Source organism: Carcharhinus amblyrhynchos, chromosome 7, assembly GCF_965287045.1.
Source record: "Carcharhinus amblyrhynchos chromosome 7, sCarAmb.v2.hapA, whole genome shotgun sequence".
Taxonomy (NCBI): Eukaryota; Metazoa; Chordata; class Chondrichthyes; order Carcharhiniformes; family Carcharhinidae; genus Carcharhinus; species Carcharhinus amblyrhynchos.
The window spans coordinates 116,725,115-116,744,141 of NC_137330.1; the positions used below are offsets into that span (position 1 = coordinate 116,725,115).

The 19,027-nt window shown below is 41.9% G+C and overlaps 1 protein-coding gene across 1 annotated transcript in view; it reads left to right on the plus strand.

Moving 5' to 3' along the window:
- The window catches only part of LOC145345232 (EH domain-containing protein 3), an 84,810-nt gene that overhangs the window by 17,181 nt on the left and 48,602 nt on the right, over positions 1-19,027 (plus strand). Inside the window, exon 3 of the mRNA XM_080193008.1 lies at positions 14,987-15,084. Within this exon, the coding sequence (XP_080049134.1) occupies positions 14,987-15,084 (98 nt within the window). The remainder of the gene's footprint in view (positions 1-14,986; positions 15,085-19,027) is intronic.

Below are 19,027 nucleotides of genomic sequence, written 5' to 3' on the forward strand. Positions count from 1 at the left end.
TTTGTAGTTATTTCAGAATATTTTGAGTAAATGTGTTAAGGTGGATTGAATATAGCAGTGATTAGCACTGCTGCATCAGCACTAGGGACATGGGTTCAATTCCAGCTTTGGGTGGAGTTTGCACATTTGCAATAGGGGAGGGGAAGAGAATGCAAAAAAAAAAGTTTGAGCTTTATATAGTATTCTAAGATGGGGACTAATTACAAGCAAATATTCAAACAAAACCATTCTATTAAAGAACAAATGCTGCATGAAGAACATTCGGTGCATGTAAGGGGTATTAAAACTAGTAATGAAAAATTAGATGTAGATTTGTATTTGAAATTTGGTGAATTCCAAGTGTGATGGGACATTTTTTTTTGTCACTGTTGCTCTTAATACTATACTTTGGCTTGAATTTGATTTGTGATATATCCCCTTTGGACTTTCCTGTCTAAACCCCCAGGATAATTCCAGTGAAAGATGAATCTAAATCCAAATCATTCAATCCTATCTTAATGAAAACCTGGGTTTTCTTCAGCACCCAAGCTCCTGGCTATCAGGGAATTCTGTAAATTGACAAATATTCAGGGGGGAGATGAGGGGGAAACCATCAAACAACTGATAACTAAGCAATTTTATCTTGCTTTCTTCATCAGAAGACCCCATTTCCATAACTGACACTTTAAGAAATCTTTCTCAATCCAATGTTTTTAGGGTGCAATAACCTCCAATGATGCTGTTGTCATTTCTTATCTGAAAAGTAAAAAATTGTTCATTGGTGTCATCCTCCTCCCAGAAGATTGAATACCATAGATCTCCACCTCCATCTGTACTGTGCTACTTTGGAATGTACATGTTTCAAATGCATCCAGCTTATCTGCAGTCTTTTTGTCCATGTCTCCAAGGCAGGTCACAAAAGATGACAATGTAACGCCTCAACATTCTTTCCCTCAGATTTCAGCTTAGTTTCTCTGTCAACATAACAAAAATTACAGAACAGGAACAGGCCATTCAGCCCTCCTAGCCTGCACCGACCATGCTGCCCGATTGAATTTTCTTAGGGCTTTGAGCTAAAGCCTGCTACTCTTACAAGGACCATATTTCTCTACTCCCACCCTATTCGTGTATTTGTCTGGATGCCCCTTAAAAGTCACCATCGTATCTCCTTTCATGACCACCCCAGCAGGGAGCTCTGGGCACCCACCATCCTCTGTGTACAGGGGTATAAAAAAAACATGCCTCGTACATTTCCTTGAAACCTTGCTCAAGTCCTGGCCAATGAAGGCAAAGAATAATCCAGTACAGCACAGGATCAAGCTTTTTGACTCTCCAGGCCTGTGCTGACTGATGCCTGCCTCAAGTATGCCTTCTTAATCACTTAGCCATCTGTGTTGCCACTTTTAGGAATTATGGACTTCCATGCCAGATCCCTCTGTACGTTTATTATTCCTTCCCACCTAAATTTGATCCTCCAAAATGCATCATCTCAAATTTGTCCAGATGAAATTTAAGCTGCCATTTGTGCTCAAGTCTCCAATCTATGTCCTGTTATATCCTCTGTCAATCCCCAGACTATCAGCACCATCAATCTTCGTGTCATCCGCAAACTTACTAATCAGATGACTCATTTTCTCCCCAGACTGTTTGTTTATATCCCTGTGGAACATCACTAGCTACAGATCTCCATTCTGAAAAATGCCCTTCCATCTCTACTGTTTTCTATGACCAAGCCAGTTCTGTATCCATCTAGCCAGCCCATCCTGAATCCCATGTGATTTTAGTTTTATACCAGTCTGCCATGTGGGACCTTGTCAAATGCCTTACCAGAGTTCATATAAACTACATCCATACTGCTTCACTCATCAATTATCTTTGTCACCTCTTCAAAAAAAAATTCAATTAAGTTGGTGAGATGTGACCTTCCCCATACAAAACCATTCTGCCTGTCAGTAACTAGTCCATTTTCTTCCAATGTTCACATTCCTGTCCCTCAGTAGCTTCCCTGCCACTGGCCTTCAATTTCTTGGATTATCCCTGCTTCCTCTTACAAAATAAAGAAGCAATCAACAATTGTCATAAAAACCCAACAGTGTGGATTAAGTGGGTTAGACATGGTAAATGTGTGGAGCTAAAAGGATAGGGTGAAGGAAGAGAGGGTCTGTGTGGGTTACTATTTCACAAAGGAGATGCAGACTCAGCAGATTGGATGACCTCTTTTTACACTATATAGGGATCCTGTAGTTCTCATGTCCTTTTTGGGAAGGATGCCTGTCATCCTTCACTTGGATTGAAGTTGCACATAAGCCCTGAAGGGCACTTAGTGAGCCAGTTTGGTTTCTATGACAGTGGTCCAGATACTTTCATTTAAGTTTAAATCCCACCATCTATGGTAGTGGAATTCAAGATGTGGGTATGCCGGCGTTGGACTGGCGTAAACACAGTAAAAAGTCTGACAACACCAGGTTTTAGTCCAACCTATTTATTTGATAATATACTCGCAAGCTTGCGAGTATATTATCAAATAAATAGGTTGGACTAAAACCTGGTGTTGTCAGACTTTTTACAGTGGAATTCAAACCAGTGTTTCCCAGGGAATTACGCTGTCTCTGGGTTACTAATCCAGTGACAGTATCACTGTGTGCAGTGGCAGTGACTGTGTGCAGTTTTGGTCGTCACACTTGCGGAAGGATATATTGGCCGTGGAGGGTGTGCAGAGGAGTTCACTAGGCTGATACCAGAGATGAGGGGGTTAGACTATGAAGAGAGACTAAATAGACTGGGTCTGTACTCGGAGTTTAGAAGGCTGAGGGGGGAATCTTATAGAGATGTATAAGATGATGAAGGGGATGGATAGGGTAGAGGTAGAGAGATTTTTCCCGCTTAGAAAGGATAGCAGGACTCGAGGGCACAGCCTCAAGATAGATCGGAGTTGAGGAGGAACGTCTTCACTCAAAGGGTGGTGAATCTCTAGAATTCTCTGCCCATTGAAGTGGTGGTGGCTACCTCGCTAAATATATTTAAGTCACAGGTAGGTAGGTTTTTGATAGACAATGGAATTAAGGGTTATGGGAAGAGAGCAGGAAAGTGGAACTGATCACTTCAGATCAGCCATGATCTTACTGAATGGTGGGGCAGGCTCAAAGGGCTAGATGGCCTACTCCTGCTCCTATTTCTTTTCTTATTACCACTGACCAGAGATAATTGAGGGAGGTGGTGGTGTAGAGATAATTAGCCAGCAATAATTGAAAAGCAACATAAGCTTATTCCTTTTGGAACTTGTTGGGTGGAGGGAGGAATGTAGGGAACAAAAAATTCAATTAAGTTTATTTCATAGAATCATACAACCCTACAAGGCAGAAAGAGGCCCTTCAGCCCATCAATTCTGCACTGAACACAATCCCACCCAGCCCTAGCCCCATATCCCTACATGTTAAACCCACTAATCCCTCTAGCCTATGCATCCCAGGACACTAAGGGGCAATTTCTTAGCATGGCCAATCAACCTAACCTGCACATCTTTGGACTGTGGGAGGAAACCCATGCAGATACAGGTGGAATGTGCAAATTCCACACTAGCAGTGACCCAAGCCAGGAATCAAACCCAGGTCCCTGGTGCTGTGAGGCAGCAGGGCTAATCACTGTGCCACCATGCTGTCCACAATTCATCGATAATGAACCAGAGTTGCAATGAAACAAAGTTAAATCTGCTCTAGAATTGAGCTTGGTCTCAAACACTGGCTTTATAACTTCACTTCTTATGGAAGAGAACATGGTATTGTTTTCTTCATCCACTTAAAATAACTTGCCCCAAATAAACCATTTTTAAAAGAATGGATAGTCTTTAAAATAACACTCAATGAAATCCATTCAGAGCATTACAATACTTACTATTATAAAATTTATTATAATATTGGTTTTTTTTTGAGATGGTAAATCATGTGGCTAACAATTACGTTTATATAATCCTATGCATTGCAGGGATAAATATCTGCAGAATGAAAACATAATGCCCATTATGCAGCTAAGCTTTAAAAGATTTGATATGAATCAATTGCCTTATCACAATAAGATACTCAGTTGAGAATGAAGTATAATTCAATAGCAGCAAGCAAAGATCTACTTGGCATATTTTGCCAGTTTCTAAAGGAGTCAGTGATCTTTGTCAAGTACCAAATTAAAATGATCATGAATTTGAGCATTCAGAATTTCAACTTGGGCAATGTTTTTCTGAACTCTTTGTAACAAAGCGTACCATTGTATGGTAGAATTGCTCTCGGGACTTTGCTGACTGAAGGAAAATTTCCTTGGCTGAAAAGAACAGAAGGCAAACAAAATGCAAGTGATCTTATTTGAATTGGAAGTTTTTGTTGGTCTGCACTCCTCCCTTACCTCTTAAATCTGAACTTGGAGTGAAAAAATAGCTTGAACAGCTCCTTTTTTTAATCTGTCTTAAATGTAGAATCACAGAAAAATGTTGCCCCTTTAGGTTTAGAGGCAGAAACAACATTACTGTTTGCATAGCACCTTTAATAATGGGTGGTGAAACACACAGAAGCTTGCATTTGTGTGATGTCTTTCACAGCCTTGATGTCAAAGTGGTGGTTACAACTTCATGAATTGTAATGTGGAAAATAATAACTAATTTGTGCGCAGCAAGTTCCTAAAAGCTATTATCCTTGGTGGATAGAATATTGAGATGGTTTCCTCACTTCACTAATGAAACAATAACGTGTGTGTGGAGGAATGAGGTGGAGAGGTTAAAGGAGGGCATTCCAATCTTGTGGTCTCAGCAAATGAAGGAGCTGACATGCTCAGGAGGCCAACATCAGAAGAATGCAGATATTTGGGAGGATCATAAGACTAGAGGAAATAGAGATAGAAAGAGGTAGGTGAAGATGTGGATTTAAAAAAAAATCTAAATGTTGGAGCAAATGTAGGTCAATGAGCATAGTAATCATAAAGACCTGATGCTAGTTTAGCATGGGTAGGACAACTTTTTATGGAGAGAGGCTGTGAGCAGTTTCTGTTTTTGATTATTTTCTCCAGCAGTTTCTAATCTGGTAGATGCTGTTCGAGGTGAACAAAGTTGAGTTTTATGCGTGTTTTGAGGGACCAGCATTTATTCACTGATAAAAATGTAAATTAAATTCCCCTTCTGTTGGTTGATTTAATCTTCTGCAACAATGATGAGTTGTATGAATCTTTAATTCAAAAGCCAGAGCTATGTCAAAGTTGTATTTGCCAGTACACCTGTTGGGTTGGATCCAATGCAACCATTCTGACTGCAGCATTCCTGTGAGGTTTAATCACGAAATTGCTGCAGTTCACAGCACCATATGGAGACAATTTGACCCATTGTGGTTACACTAGATTTTCAAGTACTGGAACAGTTTGGTGATGCAGATAAAGACAAGCAGAGAGAAACAGGAAGAGACAGGTAAGGTAATATTAACAAAAGTTTTAAAAAAAAAACATTCTTTCACAAAAAGCATCTTTAAGATCTAATCGCCATTAGAAGCATGGCTACTGTTTTCTCTCCCTCGGATTTTGGAAGGGTCTCATTAAGTTGCAATTTGGCAAACATTGCACCCTTTTTTAAGAAAGCAGTAAACTACAGGCCAGCTACTCAAACATCTCTTGTTGGAAAATGCTAGCTCTAGCAAAGTCTTAACAATGCACATCAAGCATGGTACAATTAGAGCAAGTCAGGAGTTTTTTTGAAGATGTTGCTCAGGTGCCAGTAAATATCAAATGCTCTTTGGAAATGTAAGCATATTATATGGTGCCACACAAAGCTAATGGGTAAAATAAGAACTCTTGGAATTTGTACTATATTGACATGGATAGAGGATTGGTTAACAGGTTAAAACAGTGGGCACAAACAGTACTTTCAAGTTGGCAGGCAGTGAATCGTGGAGTGCCTCAAGGGTTAGTACTAGACCTCTGCTATTTATAATCTACATTAATGACTTGGACGAAGAGACAGAGTAATGTCTACATTTGCAGGTGATATCATGCTAATTGGAAAGGGAAAGTTGTAGAGAGGACAGACTGCAAAGATATAGAATGAGCAACAAGATGGCAGATGGAGTACAATTTAGGGAAGTGTGAAGTTGATAACTTTGGTTGTAAGAATAGAAGAGCAAAATATAATTGAAAAGGTGACACTTGGTAGTGTTGATCAGAGATTTGGGTGTGTTGGCACAAGGAATGCAGGAGGTTAGCATGCAGATGCAGCAAGCAATCAGGAAGGCAAACTGTGGTCTTATTGCAAGAGGACTGGAGAGCATGAATATAAAATCTTGCAGTTTTATTTGGATTACATCTGAAGTAGTGTTCAGCTTTGGCCTTCACATTTTAAGGAAGGATATACTTGTATCATGAGTAGTAGTGAAGATTCATTAACCTGATCCTGGGATAAGGAAATCATCCTGTGATGAGAAACTGTAAGTTGGGCTACATTCTCTCTCTGGACACTTAAAATTCAGAAGTAGCTTGATAGGATAGAGCTAAGATTGTTCCCTTTGGAGAATCTAAAATACAAGGGTACAGCCTCAGGATTCAGAGCCAATCATTTGGTACTGAGCTGCTGGAATTCTCTGCTCCAGAGGATTACGGATGTTCCATTGTTGAATACATAGGCAGTCTGCAGATTGGATTGGGTTTTTAGCCCTCTCCTGACTCTGAATACACCAACCCAGACTAAAAGCAAGTCCTCATCAATCAAGAGACACTGCCTGAGAAGGTGATTTTGGAATCCACTGATTTTTTTTTTTGTAAGCAGTATGCTCCTTCCTTTCAATTGTTCATGCTGCTGCAGTATTGATGTAATCCTCTGTTCTAAAAACAAGCCCAGTATTTCAGATGTAAGATTCTAAGGCAAAAGGGCTATTCTATCCTTCTTGCCTTAGAAAACCAGGTTTTGTTATCTTTACCTTATCCCATTGCAATGGTGCTTTGTCACCAGACCAGCTTCCCACATTCCAAGTTGCTTAATTCCAAATGGGTGGGCAGATGAAATTAATCTAATGCTGTGCAGTGTGAACACATTTTAGTCAGAAGGAAATGCAAGACTGCAAATCTAAAGAGGAATGCAGGAATCATTTTGAAGGTAGCAGGGCAGGTTGAGAAAGAGGTATTTTGTAAAGGATGTACAGGATCCTCCTTGTTAATGACACCTTGTAGCTTTACAAATCTAAATTCAAGTTGGACAGTGCAAGTCACAGCACAGCATTGTGTGCATTGCATCAAATCCTGCAGCAAATTTTCCTAGACCATATTCATAAAGCAGTGAAGAGTCTGATTCCAGTGACCTCAGTCATGAATTGCGCTATCCTTAAAGTTACATTTGTGGAAGAAGTGTGATCTTTAAGAGTGCTGATCCTCTTGAAAGCAGACCACTGTTTGAAAAATCATCACACCTTGGGAGATTTTAGCATTGAGGTGATGTGGAAGATTTTTGATTTTGATTTATTATTGTCACATGTATTAACATAGTGAAGAGTATTGTTTCTTGCACGCAATGCAGACAAAACATTCTCTTCATAGAGAAGGAAATGAGTGCAGAATGTAGTGCTACAGTCATAGTTAGGGTACAGAGAAAGATCAACTTAATGCAAAGTAAATCCAGTCAACAGTCTGACAGCAGCAGGGAAGAAGTTGTTCGTGAGTCAGTTCATACGTGGCCTCAGACTTTTGTATCCTCTTCCTGGTGGAAGAAGGTGGAAGAGAATGTCCTGGGTGTGTGGGGTTCTTTAATTATGCTGGCTACTTTGCCGAGGCAGTGGGAAGTGTAGATTGTCAATGGATGCGAGGCTAGTTTGCATGATGGATTGGGCTACATTCTCAACCTTTTGTAGTTCCTTGCGGTCTTGGGCAGAGGAGGAACCACACCAAACTCTGATACAACCAGAAACTGTGTTCTATGGTGCACCTCAAAGTTGCTGAGATTCCTGGCTGATATGCCAACTTTGCTTCTCCTTCTAGGAAACTGGAGACATTGGGCTTTCTTAACTATAGTGTTGGCATGGAGGGGCGGGGGGAGGGGGGGGGGGGGGAAACCAGGACAAGTTGGTGATCAAGTCACCTAAACTTGACGCTCCTGAGCCTTTCCACTTCGTCCCCATTGATGTAGACAGGGACATATGTTTCCTGAAGTCGATGACAATCTCCTTCATTTTGTTGACATTGAGAGAGATTAATGTTGCCACACTAGTTCACCAGATTTTCTCTCATTCTTGTGCTGTCTCGTCATTGTTTGAGATCCAACCCACTATGATGGTGTTGTCAACAAACTTGAAAATTGAAATTGGAGGTGAATTTGGCCAGACGGTCATAGGTGTATAAAAAGTGTGGTAGGGGGCTGAGAACCCAGCCTTGAGGCACTGGTTGATTGTGAAGGAGGTGTTGTTGCCTGTCCTTTATTGATTTTGTGGTCTATGAGTTAGGAAATTCAGGATCCAGTCACAGGGAGGACCTGGAGTTTGGAGATGAGTTTTGTGATGATGGTGTTTGAAGGCTGAGCTGTGGCTGAAATGGATTTGTGCCATGACTAGCCTCTCCATAATAGCTGTCAGAGCCACTGGCTGATGGTCATTAAGGCACACTGCTTGGTTTTTCTTAAGTACTGGGATGATGGTTGTCATCATGAAACAAATAGAGACCTCGGCTTGTTGTAAAGAGAGGTTGAAGATATTTGCAAATACTCCTGTCAGCTCATGTGCATAGGATCTGAGTGCTTGTCCATGTACCCCATCTGGGCCTGTTGCTTTCTGTGGGTTGACCTTAGAAACCTGCTCTGACGTCTGCAGTGGTGACCCCAGATACAGGTTCATCCAGGGCTTCCAGAGTGGAGGGCATGCTCTCGCTGACCTCTTGCTCAAAACGGGCACAGAATGCATGAACTCATCTGGGCGGGGTGAGTTGGAGCAGATGACTTTACATACCTTCATCTTGTAGCCTGTTATATCTTGCAGACCTTGACTTTGAGGATTGGTGTGACTAGCCTGGGACTCTCGCTTGGTCTGGTACTGTCTTTTGGTATCTTTGATGGATCTCCTTAGATCGTATCTGGCTTTCCTGTATAGGTCAGTGTTGTCTGACTTGAATGCCTCAATTCAAGTCAGGTGACACTTTACCAACACTGGTATTAGCCCAGAGTTTGACATTTATCCTTGTTTTGTCAAAATCTATCACTCAACAGATTTATTTCAGAATTCCAGAATTAATTTCAGTATTCCAGAATTATACAACTCAAAGCACAAATATCTAGTAAATTATGAAGGTTTGTGGTTCAGTGTTAACTTCAATGCAGTCATAAACCTTTTTTTTGTCTTCTAACGCACATCAGGAGGTGTGATATTAGACAGTACTGGGAGCTATTATGTGTGTTGGGTTTTTTGGACATATCACTGATTTGCATTGTATTGAGGACAATTTCCAAGCATTTGTGACTATTCTGCCCACAGGAGCAATGCAGGATTCTGGACTTTAAAAATAGAGGTTCGGATGAACACCAGTTCATTCCCCACTCAATTATTGTCTTCCCATATAAACCAGTCTGTGCCTTATCTTGCTTTGCCCTTCATCTTGCTCGTTCTTTTGAATGGCCCTCTTCAAATGTGGTGTTTTTTTTTTGTACCAATTTCTCCTCCCTTTTCTGTTTGGATCTTAAACCACATTGACATCATCTTGTCACCTCATGTTCTGGGGTGGGGATATTTCTGACAGATGTATTTGTTAAGAGTTGGCATCTATCAACTCCAACATCCTGCAGGAATCATGCATCACTCTCCCTTCCTGTGCAGCAATTCTCACTGTGCATGATATTAAATTAAAAACTCACCAATTTTAAATTTGTCTAATTTCAGTTGAATGATTTGTTTCTTCCTCTGAATTTCACTTTGAGCCAAATTCTGTTTTGGAAGTGATCTCTTGTTCCTACACCTTGTACAAGATGTTTGTCATATTTAGCCTTGTATTTTTTTGTGAATTCTTTTCAACTCCCTTTGTGATGTCTGTGCTTTGAGTTTGTATTTATTATTTTTCCTCATTTTATGTTTGTAATCTACAGCAGAATGTGTATGCTAATGAAGTTTTTTTGGATGCGCTTGCTAGTTCTAAATACATCACTGCAATGCAAAATAAATTTGGCCATGTGTTGGCAGCATTGTGATTTCCCCATTGTGTAAACATTGAGTTATACATATTTTGACAAATGAATTCCACACTGAGATGTGTTGGAACTGCAATCTTTGCACATAATTGTTGTTTTTAATTGTGGGCATCCTTGGCAAGAAATTATTACCTATTGCCCTTGAAGGTGATGGTGAACTGCTGCCTTAACTACTGCAGTGAATCACAGCACTGATAGGAAGGGAGTTCCAGGATAATGAAGGAATGTTGGCTATAGTTCCAATGAGAATGGTACATGGCATAGAGTGTGAAGATGTTTAATGTATCCACTGCCCTTTTTGGCTAATAGAGATCATGGATTTGGAAAGGGCTCTTGAAGGAGCCTTGTTGAGTTGCTGAAGTACTCAAAGTAAATTCTGGAATGGAGCTTGCTTGTAAGTTCTTCTAATAACCTGCTGTAAACTCAGTGGGAAGTTCCAGAGAAACTGCATTCACAACCATTTGTGAAGTTTTTCAGGTTTCCAGTGAAATTGCACTGGTAATTATCTGTGTCAATAGTGAACCAAACTTAAATTCTCGGAACTTAAGTTGATTGGACATTTGTCAAAGCCTTTGGATGTCAGGAAGGAGTTTTGATTCTTGAGTTAAACAGAATTTCTACTTTGAGGAAAAGTGGTGTTGGAGAGTTAATTGCAAGGCTGTGTTATCATCCTTCCATTGTTGACTTGCACAATTTGAGTGGTTTACTGGGACAGTTGAATATCATCCCTGAGGATAAGAACATAAGAGCAGGCCATCTAGCCCTTCGAGCCTGCCCTGCCATTCAGTAAGATCATGGCTGATCTGTCGTGGCTCATTCCACTTTCCCGCCCTCTCCCCATAACCCTTAATCCCCTCTCATCAAAAACCCATCAACCTGCGTCTTAAAAATATTTAGCGAGGCAGCCTCCACCACTTCAACGGGCAGAGAATTCCAGAGATTCACCACCCTTTGAGTGAAGAAGTTCCTCCTCAACTCTGTTCTAAACTGCTCCCCCCCCCCCCCCCCCCTATCTTGAGGCTGTGCCCCCTTCCTACTGTCCTTTCTGAGCAGACTGGTAAGACATGTAAATTGGGTAAGGATGACATTATTTTCATTAAAATCTGCTTTGGTATTTTGTGGGTGGGGTTCTTAAACACATGGATGGTTCGAGGAGAAAAAGTAAAGTTTATTGGTCACAAGTAAAGCTTACGTTAACACAGCATTGAAATTGCCCTAGTCACCACAGTCTAGCACCTGCTTGAGTCAATGCACCTAACCAGCACATCTTTCAGAATGTGGGAGGAAACCTACACCGACACAGGGAGAAAGTGTAAACGCCACACAGACAGTGACCCAACCTGGGAATCAAACCCAGGTCCCTGGCATTGAGCCAACATTGCTGCCTCATTTGTTAGTGTGCCACCCTGAGAAGGCAGCTTACCATCACCTTTTCCAGGTTGAGGTGGGTAATAAATGCTGGCTTAGCTAATAACACCATATCCCAATTTTTTGTTTGCAGCAGTAGTCATTTAGTAATACCAGATTTTTATTTTCAGATTCTTAAAAACAAAATACAGCTTCTCAAATGAGGATTTGACTATGGATTTACCAGTAACCAATAGCTGTTATGTCCATGTCCTCACTGCCAGAGCACTTTACTAAAGGGAATCCCTGACTTTCTGGGAATTTTTCTTTGCCGTTAGTGTTTAAAAGAAAAAGGGACAGAATAATGTGGCTGTTTCTACCACCACTAGCAATTCTTTTCTTCCTCTCCAATGTTAAGAACTTAACCTGTATTAAATTTACTATCTGTATTACCTCTTGTAATTTGTCACATGGTAATTCAGGAACACCATCCGATCCTAATCTTTTATACCCACCTAACTCAAGATTGTCTAATGTGTAATTGGCTTATGCTACATAAGCTGATTAAATTCAGCTCCAAATGCGGCGTCTTTGTACTGTTAGAACATAAGAACATAAGAAAAAGGAGCAGGAGTAGGCCAACTAGCCCTTCGAGCCTGCCCCGCCATTCAATAAGATCATGGCTGATCTGTCTTGGCTCAGTTCCACATTCCCGCCCTCTCCCCATAACCCTTAATCCTCTCTCTTATCAAAAACCCATCAACCCACGTCTTAAAAATATTTAGCGAGGTAGCCTCCACCACTTCAACGGGCAGAGAATTCCAGAGATTCGCCACCCTTTGAGTGAAGAAGTTCCTCCTCAACTCTGTTCTAAACCACCCCCCCCCCCCCCCATCTTGAGGCTGTGCCCCCTAGTCCTACTATCCTTTCTAAGTGGGAAGAGTCTCTCCACCTCTATCCTATCCATCCCATTCATCACCTTAAACGTCTCAATGAGATCTCCCCTCATTCTTCTAAACTCTAACAAGTACAAGCCTAATTTATTCAGCCTCTCCTCATAGCTCAACCCCCTCAACTCAGCATCAGCCTAGTAAACCTCCTCTGCACTCCCTCCAAGGCCAAAATATCCTTGCGTAAGTACGGCGCCCAAAACTGCGCACAGTACTCCAGCTGTGACCTCACCAATGCCCTATATAGCCGCAGCAAGACCTCCCTACTTTTATATTCAATCCCCCTCGCTATGAAGGCCAGCACCCCATTCGCCTTCCTGACCACCTGCTGCACCTGCAAGCTGGGTTTTTGCGACTCATGCACAAGGACCCCAAGGTCCCTCTGCACCGTCGCCTGCTGCAGTTTTTCTCCACGTAAGTAATAATCCTTCCTACCATTATTCCTACCAAAGTGGACCACCTCGCACATGCCAACATTAAATTCCATTTGCTAGTTCCTGGCCCATTCGCCCAGCCTATCTAGATCCTTCTGCAGACTCTCCACACCCTCCGCATAATTTGCCGTTCCACCAATCTTGGTGTCATCAGCAAATTTCGACACCCTACACTCGGTTCCCTCCTCCAGATCATCTATATAAATGGTAAATAGCTGAGGCCCCAGCACCGACCCCTGGGGCACTCCACTAGTCACCATCCGCCAATCCAAATAGCACCCATTGACCCCCACTCTCTGCCTCCTATTTGACAACCAATCCTCTATCCACGCTAACACCCTACCCCCAACTCCATGCCCCCTGACCTTCTGCAATAACCTCTTGTGAGGTACCTTGCCAAACGCCTTCTGAAAATCCAGAAAGACCACATCCACCGGCTCTCCTCTATCCACCGCCCTAGACACATCCTCATAGAACTCCAGTAAATTTGTCAGACACGACTTCCCTTTAACGAAACCGTGCTGCGTCTGCTCTATCAAGCAATTCCCCTCAAGATGCCTCGCTATTTCCTCCTTGATGACGGATTCTAACATTTTACCTACAACAGACGTTAAACTAACAGTCCTATAATTCCCCGCCTTTTGCCTGGCACCCTTCTTAAACAGCAGCGTAACATTAGCCATTTTCCAATCTTCCAGCACTTCCCCGGAATCCAGCAACGTCTGGAAAATAACCACCAAGGCATCCGCTATCACCTCCGCCATTTCTTTCAGAACCCTCGGATGCATTCCATCCGGTCCTGGGGACTTGTCCACAATCAGCCCCTCCAGTCTGTCGAGCACCACCTCTCTAGTAACAGTAATGTCATCGAGACCCTCCAGTCCTACCACCTTTCCATCTCTAACATCCGGCAAATTATTCACGTCCTCCTCCGTGAAGACTGAAACAAAAAAGTTATTCAAGACCTCAGCCATTTCCCCATCCCCCACCACTAAGTCCCCTTTCTCATCCTCTAAAGGACCAACGTTCACCCTAGCCAGCCTCTTCCTTTTTATATATTTATAAAAACTCTTGCTATCCTGTTTTTATATTAAGCGCTAGCCCAGCTTCATAGTTTCTCCTACCCTTCTTTATCAACTTCTTTGTCAATCTTTGACATTTAAACCTCTCCCAATCCTCTTCTCGCCCACTACTCTTAGCTACTCTAAACGCCTCCGCTTTTAATTTAACACTTTCTTTCACCTCCTTCGTTATCCACGGCTTATTACCTCTCCTCCTACAGTCCTTTTTGACCATCGGAATAAATTTCTGCTGAGCACCAAGAAAGATCTCCTTAAAGATCCTCCACTGCTCCTCAGCAGATGTACCTTCCAACGCGCTCCCCCAGTCCACGTTTGCCAATTCTTCTCTCATCCTATCGTACTCCCCTCTGTTCAAACAAAGGACGCGTGTATATATCATTGTGTAAGCATTAATACACCCTCGGTGCACATTGCAAATCAGCAGGTATAGAGGTCTGTTCCAGTTCTTTTTTTCTTAACTATAAAAACAGTACCTAGATAAATACATTGTGGATGACTCCAAACTTTGCAGTAGTGACCACCTTGAGGAGGATAGTAATAGACTTTGAGGTCATCTAGGCAGACAGAATGGGCAGACATGTGACAGCTGAAATGTAATACTGAGAAATGTGAAATAATACATTTTTGGTAGGGAGAATAAGGAAAGGTAGAAAGATGCCATTCCAAATGCAGTGCAGGGGCAGAGGGATCTGGGGCTTGTATGCATAAATGCAATGAAGGTGGTAGGACAAGTTGAGAAAGCAATTCATGGCAAATTAGATCCTGGATTTTGTAAACAGAGGTGGAGTGTGCAAAGGAAGTTATGGTGAACCTATTTTAAACTCCTGGTTTAGCTTCAAACTGGATCAGTTCTGGACAGCATAGCTTAAGAAGGGTGCAAAGGTATTGGTGCATCCTATCATTGAACTCAACGTAATGCATGTATGTTGCAAAATCATTCCATCTGAAATGACGGCATTATTTCATCAAGTCTTCAGGTTAATGGAAACATAAACACCCAAATTGTTTGCCTTCTAGATTTGTGTGTGCCCAGTTGCCGAACCCTGTGCTCGAAAGCATTAGCATCATTGATACTCCGGGCATCCTATCTGGAGAGAAGCAGCGCATCAGCCGAGGTGAGGTTTTGTGTAAGAGTTAAGGTTCAAATGAACAATGACGCCTGAGTTGCAGTTTCGTCTTTTGAAAGAGGAGACCTATCTTTTTGCAGGGTCCTTGATCTAAATTTTAAAAAATGTGATGTTCAATTTCATCTTGCACGGGGGATATGAAATTGCTGAATGAATACTCAACCATATATCCCTTTTTGTTTCTGAAACCTATTGCCTCTCCTCTAACAGTAATGTAGATATCAAGGCAAGGGGGACAGAAAACTAAGGTGAAATTATGTGGGAGAATTTGTCTTTTCAGCATGTTGGAGTTAATTTTATTCACCACAGTACACCATGAAATGTCTAACTAGTGGCTTTGAACAAATGGTATACAACAACCAAGTATCTCAGCAAATAAACAGATGTATTCGTCAGTGCACCGTGTGAATCCTTTGACTGAACTTTTACTTTAATCCCCCCTGCAACAATTTTCCTGCCATTTCCTTTCTCACAGCTTGCATAGTTTTTTTTTCCATTTAGTGTTTTATTTAAATTATAATAATCTGTGCTATCTTCTAGTATTGAAGAAGGGGCCAGTGACTAGAAACACTGATGTTTTCCACAGATATTGCCTGACCTTAATATTTCCAGCATTTTCTGTTTTATTTAAGGGTGAATTTATTTAAATATACAATGAGTGCTTTTGCTTGCTTAGAAAAGGTGAGCAGTGCAACGCCAGCATACACCTTTTGGTTCGTCGCATTTTTTTCTATTTCTGCTCTCCACTCGACCCAAAAACTTGATTTCTCAGTTTGTTTGATGGCATGGACAAAGACCTCACAGCAATTGATGCATCTGTACTCTGCATTGATGGTGCTAGAAGAATAGGTGGTACTATAGTTAAAGCTATTTATTCAATTTACACAACTTGCCTGTGGGTAGGGAGAAGGAAATGCACAGACAATGAGGTGCTGCATTAGTAACTCTAAAATGATGGCTACAATGACTGTCATATATTTTCATTATACAAGAGGAAGGTGGAAATGATTCTGTTTCTCGGGCTACATTTCAGTTAATGTCAATGATGTGGGCAAACCCAAGTGATTTGTTCGCTAACTGTAGCATTATTGTTTCTAGTTTACACAGCAATTTTAGATGAGAGAAGACTTCAAGAATGGTCAGCCCAAATCTTTTTTTTGGCTGCCTACAAATCATAGAGCAGAATCTGTCCTGCTTGGGTGTTTCATCTGTCCTTCCACGTGGGGGGAAAAAAATCCTCAAAGGCCTTGGACTAATGTCATCCTTTTATTGCTGAGGAAAAATACCATGTTGGGCTTGCTGCAATTTCTTTTCTAAGCTGTTTTAATCTTTCAACTAAATTCTTATTAATACAAATGAACAAATCTAGTTCTGCTTTGAAATAAGTAACAGTCAACTCGGGATTTGATTTCTAAACTTGACTTGGAACAATTCCCTGAATCTATTTCTGACGGGGCTTCTGCAGGGTGACCTGCCATCTCTACAGTGCATGTCGCTTTGAGGATAACTTTGTCCATTTTGATCCAAACATGAAATGTTGCCTTGAAGCAGCCAAGGAACAACTGCGGTGGACCTTGTGCCCCTTTTGATGTTGCAAGTGGCATTTAGGGCTAGTCATCAAAAATACTATGGCCTATGCAATAAATCCCGCCCCCCCCCCCCCCCCCCGCATGATCAATCACCAAAGGCATTGTAGCCCTTCAATTTTTAACCCTGCTACCAATCGCTGTTCTGAACACCCAGGTGTTTTCTTAATTCATTTGTGTGATGTGGGTATCACTGGCTAGGCTGGCATTCATTTCCCATCCATAGTTGACCTTTTTGTTTTTTCAGAAATCTATTTTAGATTTGAGTATATAAAGTACAGGCTGCAGCCTAACTCAGTTTCCTAGGCAACACACAGCATAATGAGACACAAGCCTTTCCATCCAGTGTGAGGTTTCAGCTGATCCAACGCAGGTGGGATCAATGACCCTGGTGAGACTGACTTTTGGACTTATTTGTCAGTGTCACACCTGTAGGCTTACATTAACACTGCAATGGAGTTACTGTGAAAAATCCCCTAGTTGCTACACGCTTGTTCAGGTACAAAGAACAACAGTACAGTGCAAGAATGGGCCCTTAGCCCTCCAAGCCTATGCCGATCATTGTCCTATCTAGACCAACTGCTTATATCCCTCTATTCCCCAATTGGCCATGTTCATGGAACTGAGGTAGCAGCACTAACTACTGCCCCCAAGTCTGTATTAGCAATTACTATTGTAGGGTGGGTGAGATGCTCAGCAGAGGAATGTGGTGAACACCAGGTTCACTCAAATCCCTTGTCTGAATGTAGCATCCAAGAAAAATGTTCCAGTATCATTATGAAGGGTTGCACTTTTGAAGAAAAGTGTTTTAGCCTGGAACAGGAAAGAAATCGTGTAGAGACTTGTGAAATTCTGGAGGGCTAGTGAGTATTGTTCCATCTGTCAATCACCTTGGGGCATTAATTTGCCAGATAACAGGAACAAAAGAGGATGCAAAGATGGGGAATGTGTTACCATAAATGACTATTGAGGCAAAAATGATGCTTAAAAGGGGAATTCTGTATGTAATTGAAAGGCAAACTATAAGGCAACAGGCAAAAGAGACTCCAGGATTTTTCCACAAACCCCAAGAGGCCAACAGTGAACCCAATGAGACCGCCAATGAACCAGAACAGCTGACAGACCTGTGGTATAGCAACCAAAGAGGAAAGAGTCAAATTGAACTTCTCCAGAAGCTGCTGCCCTCAACTCAACATGCTTCCCCAAGCTGTCAGGAAGTGCCTCAACACCAGATTCATCAGCAGCTCTCAAGACAACCCTGGACATCACCCAAGCACAATGCGACACCATCTGCCCTCAACCACCCGCAACATTGTCATCAAACCTGCAGACAAAGGGGGGGCCATAATCGTACTGAACAGAACAGATTACTGCAAACAAAGTGTACCAACAACAAGGAACATTGCAGATAGTTACCCACAGATCACACCAAAGAACACACCTATCAACTCAACAGACTGATTAGACCTTTTTTGATCCGGGTCTTCATAGCATCCTCCATGCTCTCATCCCACGTTGGAGATCTCTTTTTTTTTTGTTTCCTGAAACATGCACATGGCCAACACACCATCCGTCCCATTGTATCAGACAATGGGACCCTGTGTGATAACCTCTTTGGCTACATCATGGGCATCCTGAAACCCATCATACAAAGAACCCCCAGCTTCTGTCATGACATTACAGACTTCTTACAGAAACTCGGCACCCATGAAACAGTTGAACCAGGAACACCCCTCGTCACATTGGATGTCTCAGCATTCTACACAGCATCCCCCCCACAATGACAGCATTGCTGCAACTGCCTTAGTACTCAACGCCAATCTCCAAACATGATTTCTGACTCATTTGTTTCATCCTGGATCAGTGTCTTCACCTTCATAAACCAGTTTTTCATCCAGATGCATGGAACAGTCATGGGGTTCAAATTTGCACCTCCAATATGCCAACATCTTGCAGAGGTTCAGATAAGACTTCACCACACAAGACCGTCAACCAATGCCATACACTAGATTGATATTTTCTTCCTTTTTTGGACTCATAGCAAACAATCGCAAACAACTATTTGACATCAAGTCCCATCTCACCATGGACTACTCTTCAGAATCAGTTGCATTCTTAGACACTCGCATCTCCATCAAGGATGGTCACCTCAGCACTTAATTGTACCACAAGCTCATGGATAACTTCATGATGCTCCCCTTCTCCAGCTTCCACACTAAACGTGTTTAAAGCCATCCCCTATGGACAAGCCCACTAATACACAGGATCTGCTCAGATGAGGAGGATAACAAGACACCTACACACTGAAAGACAGCCTCTAAGAACAGGATATGGCACTCAACTCA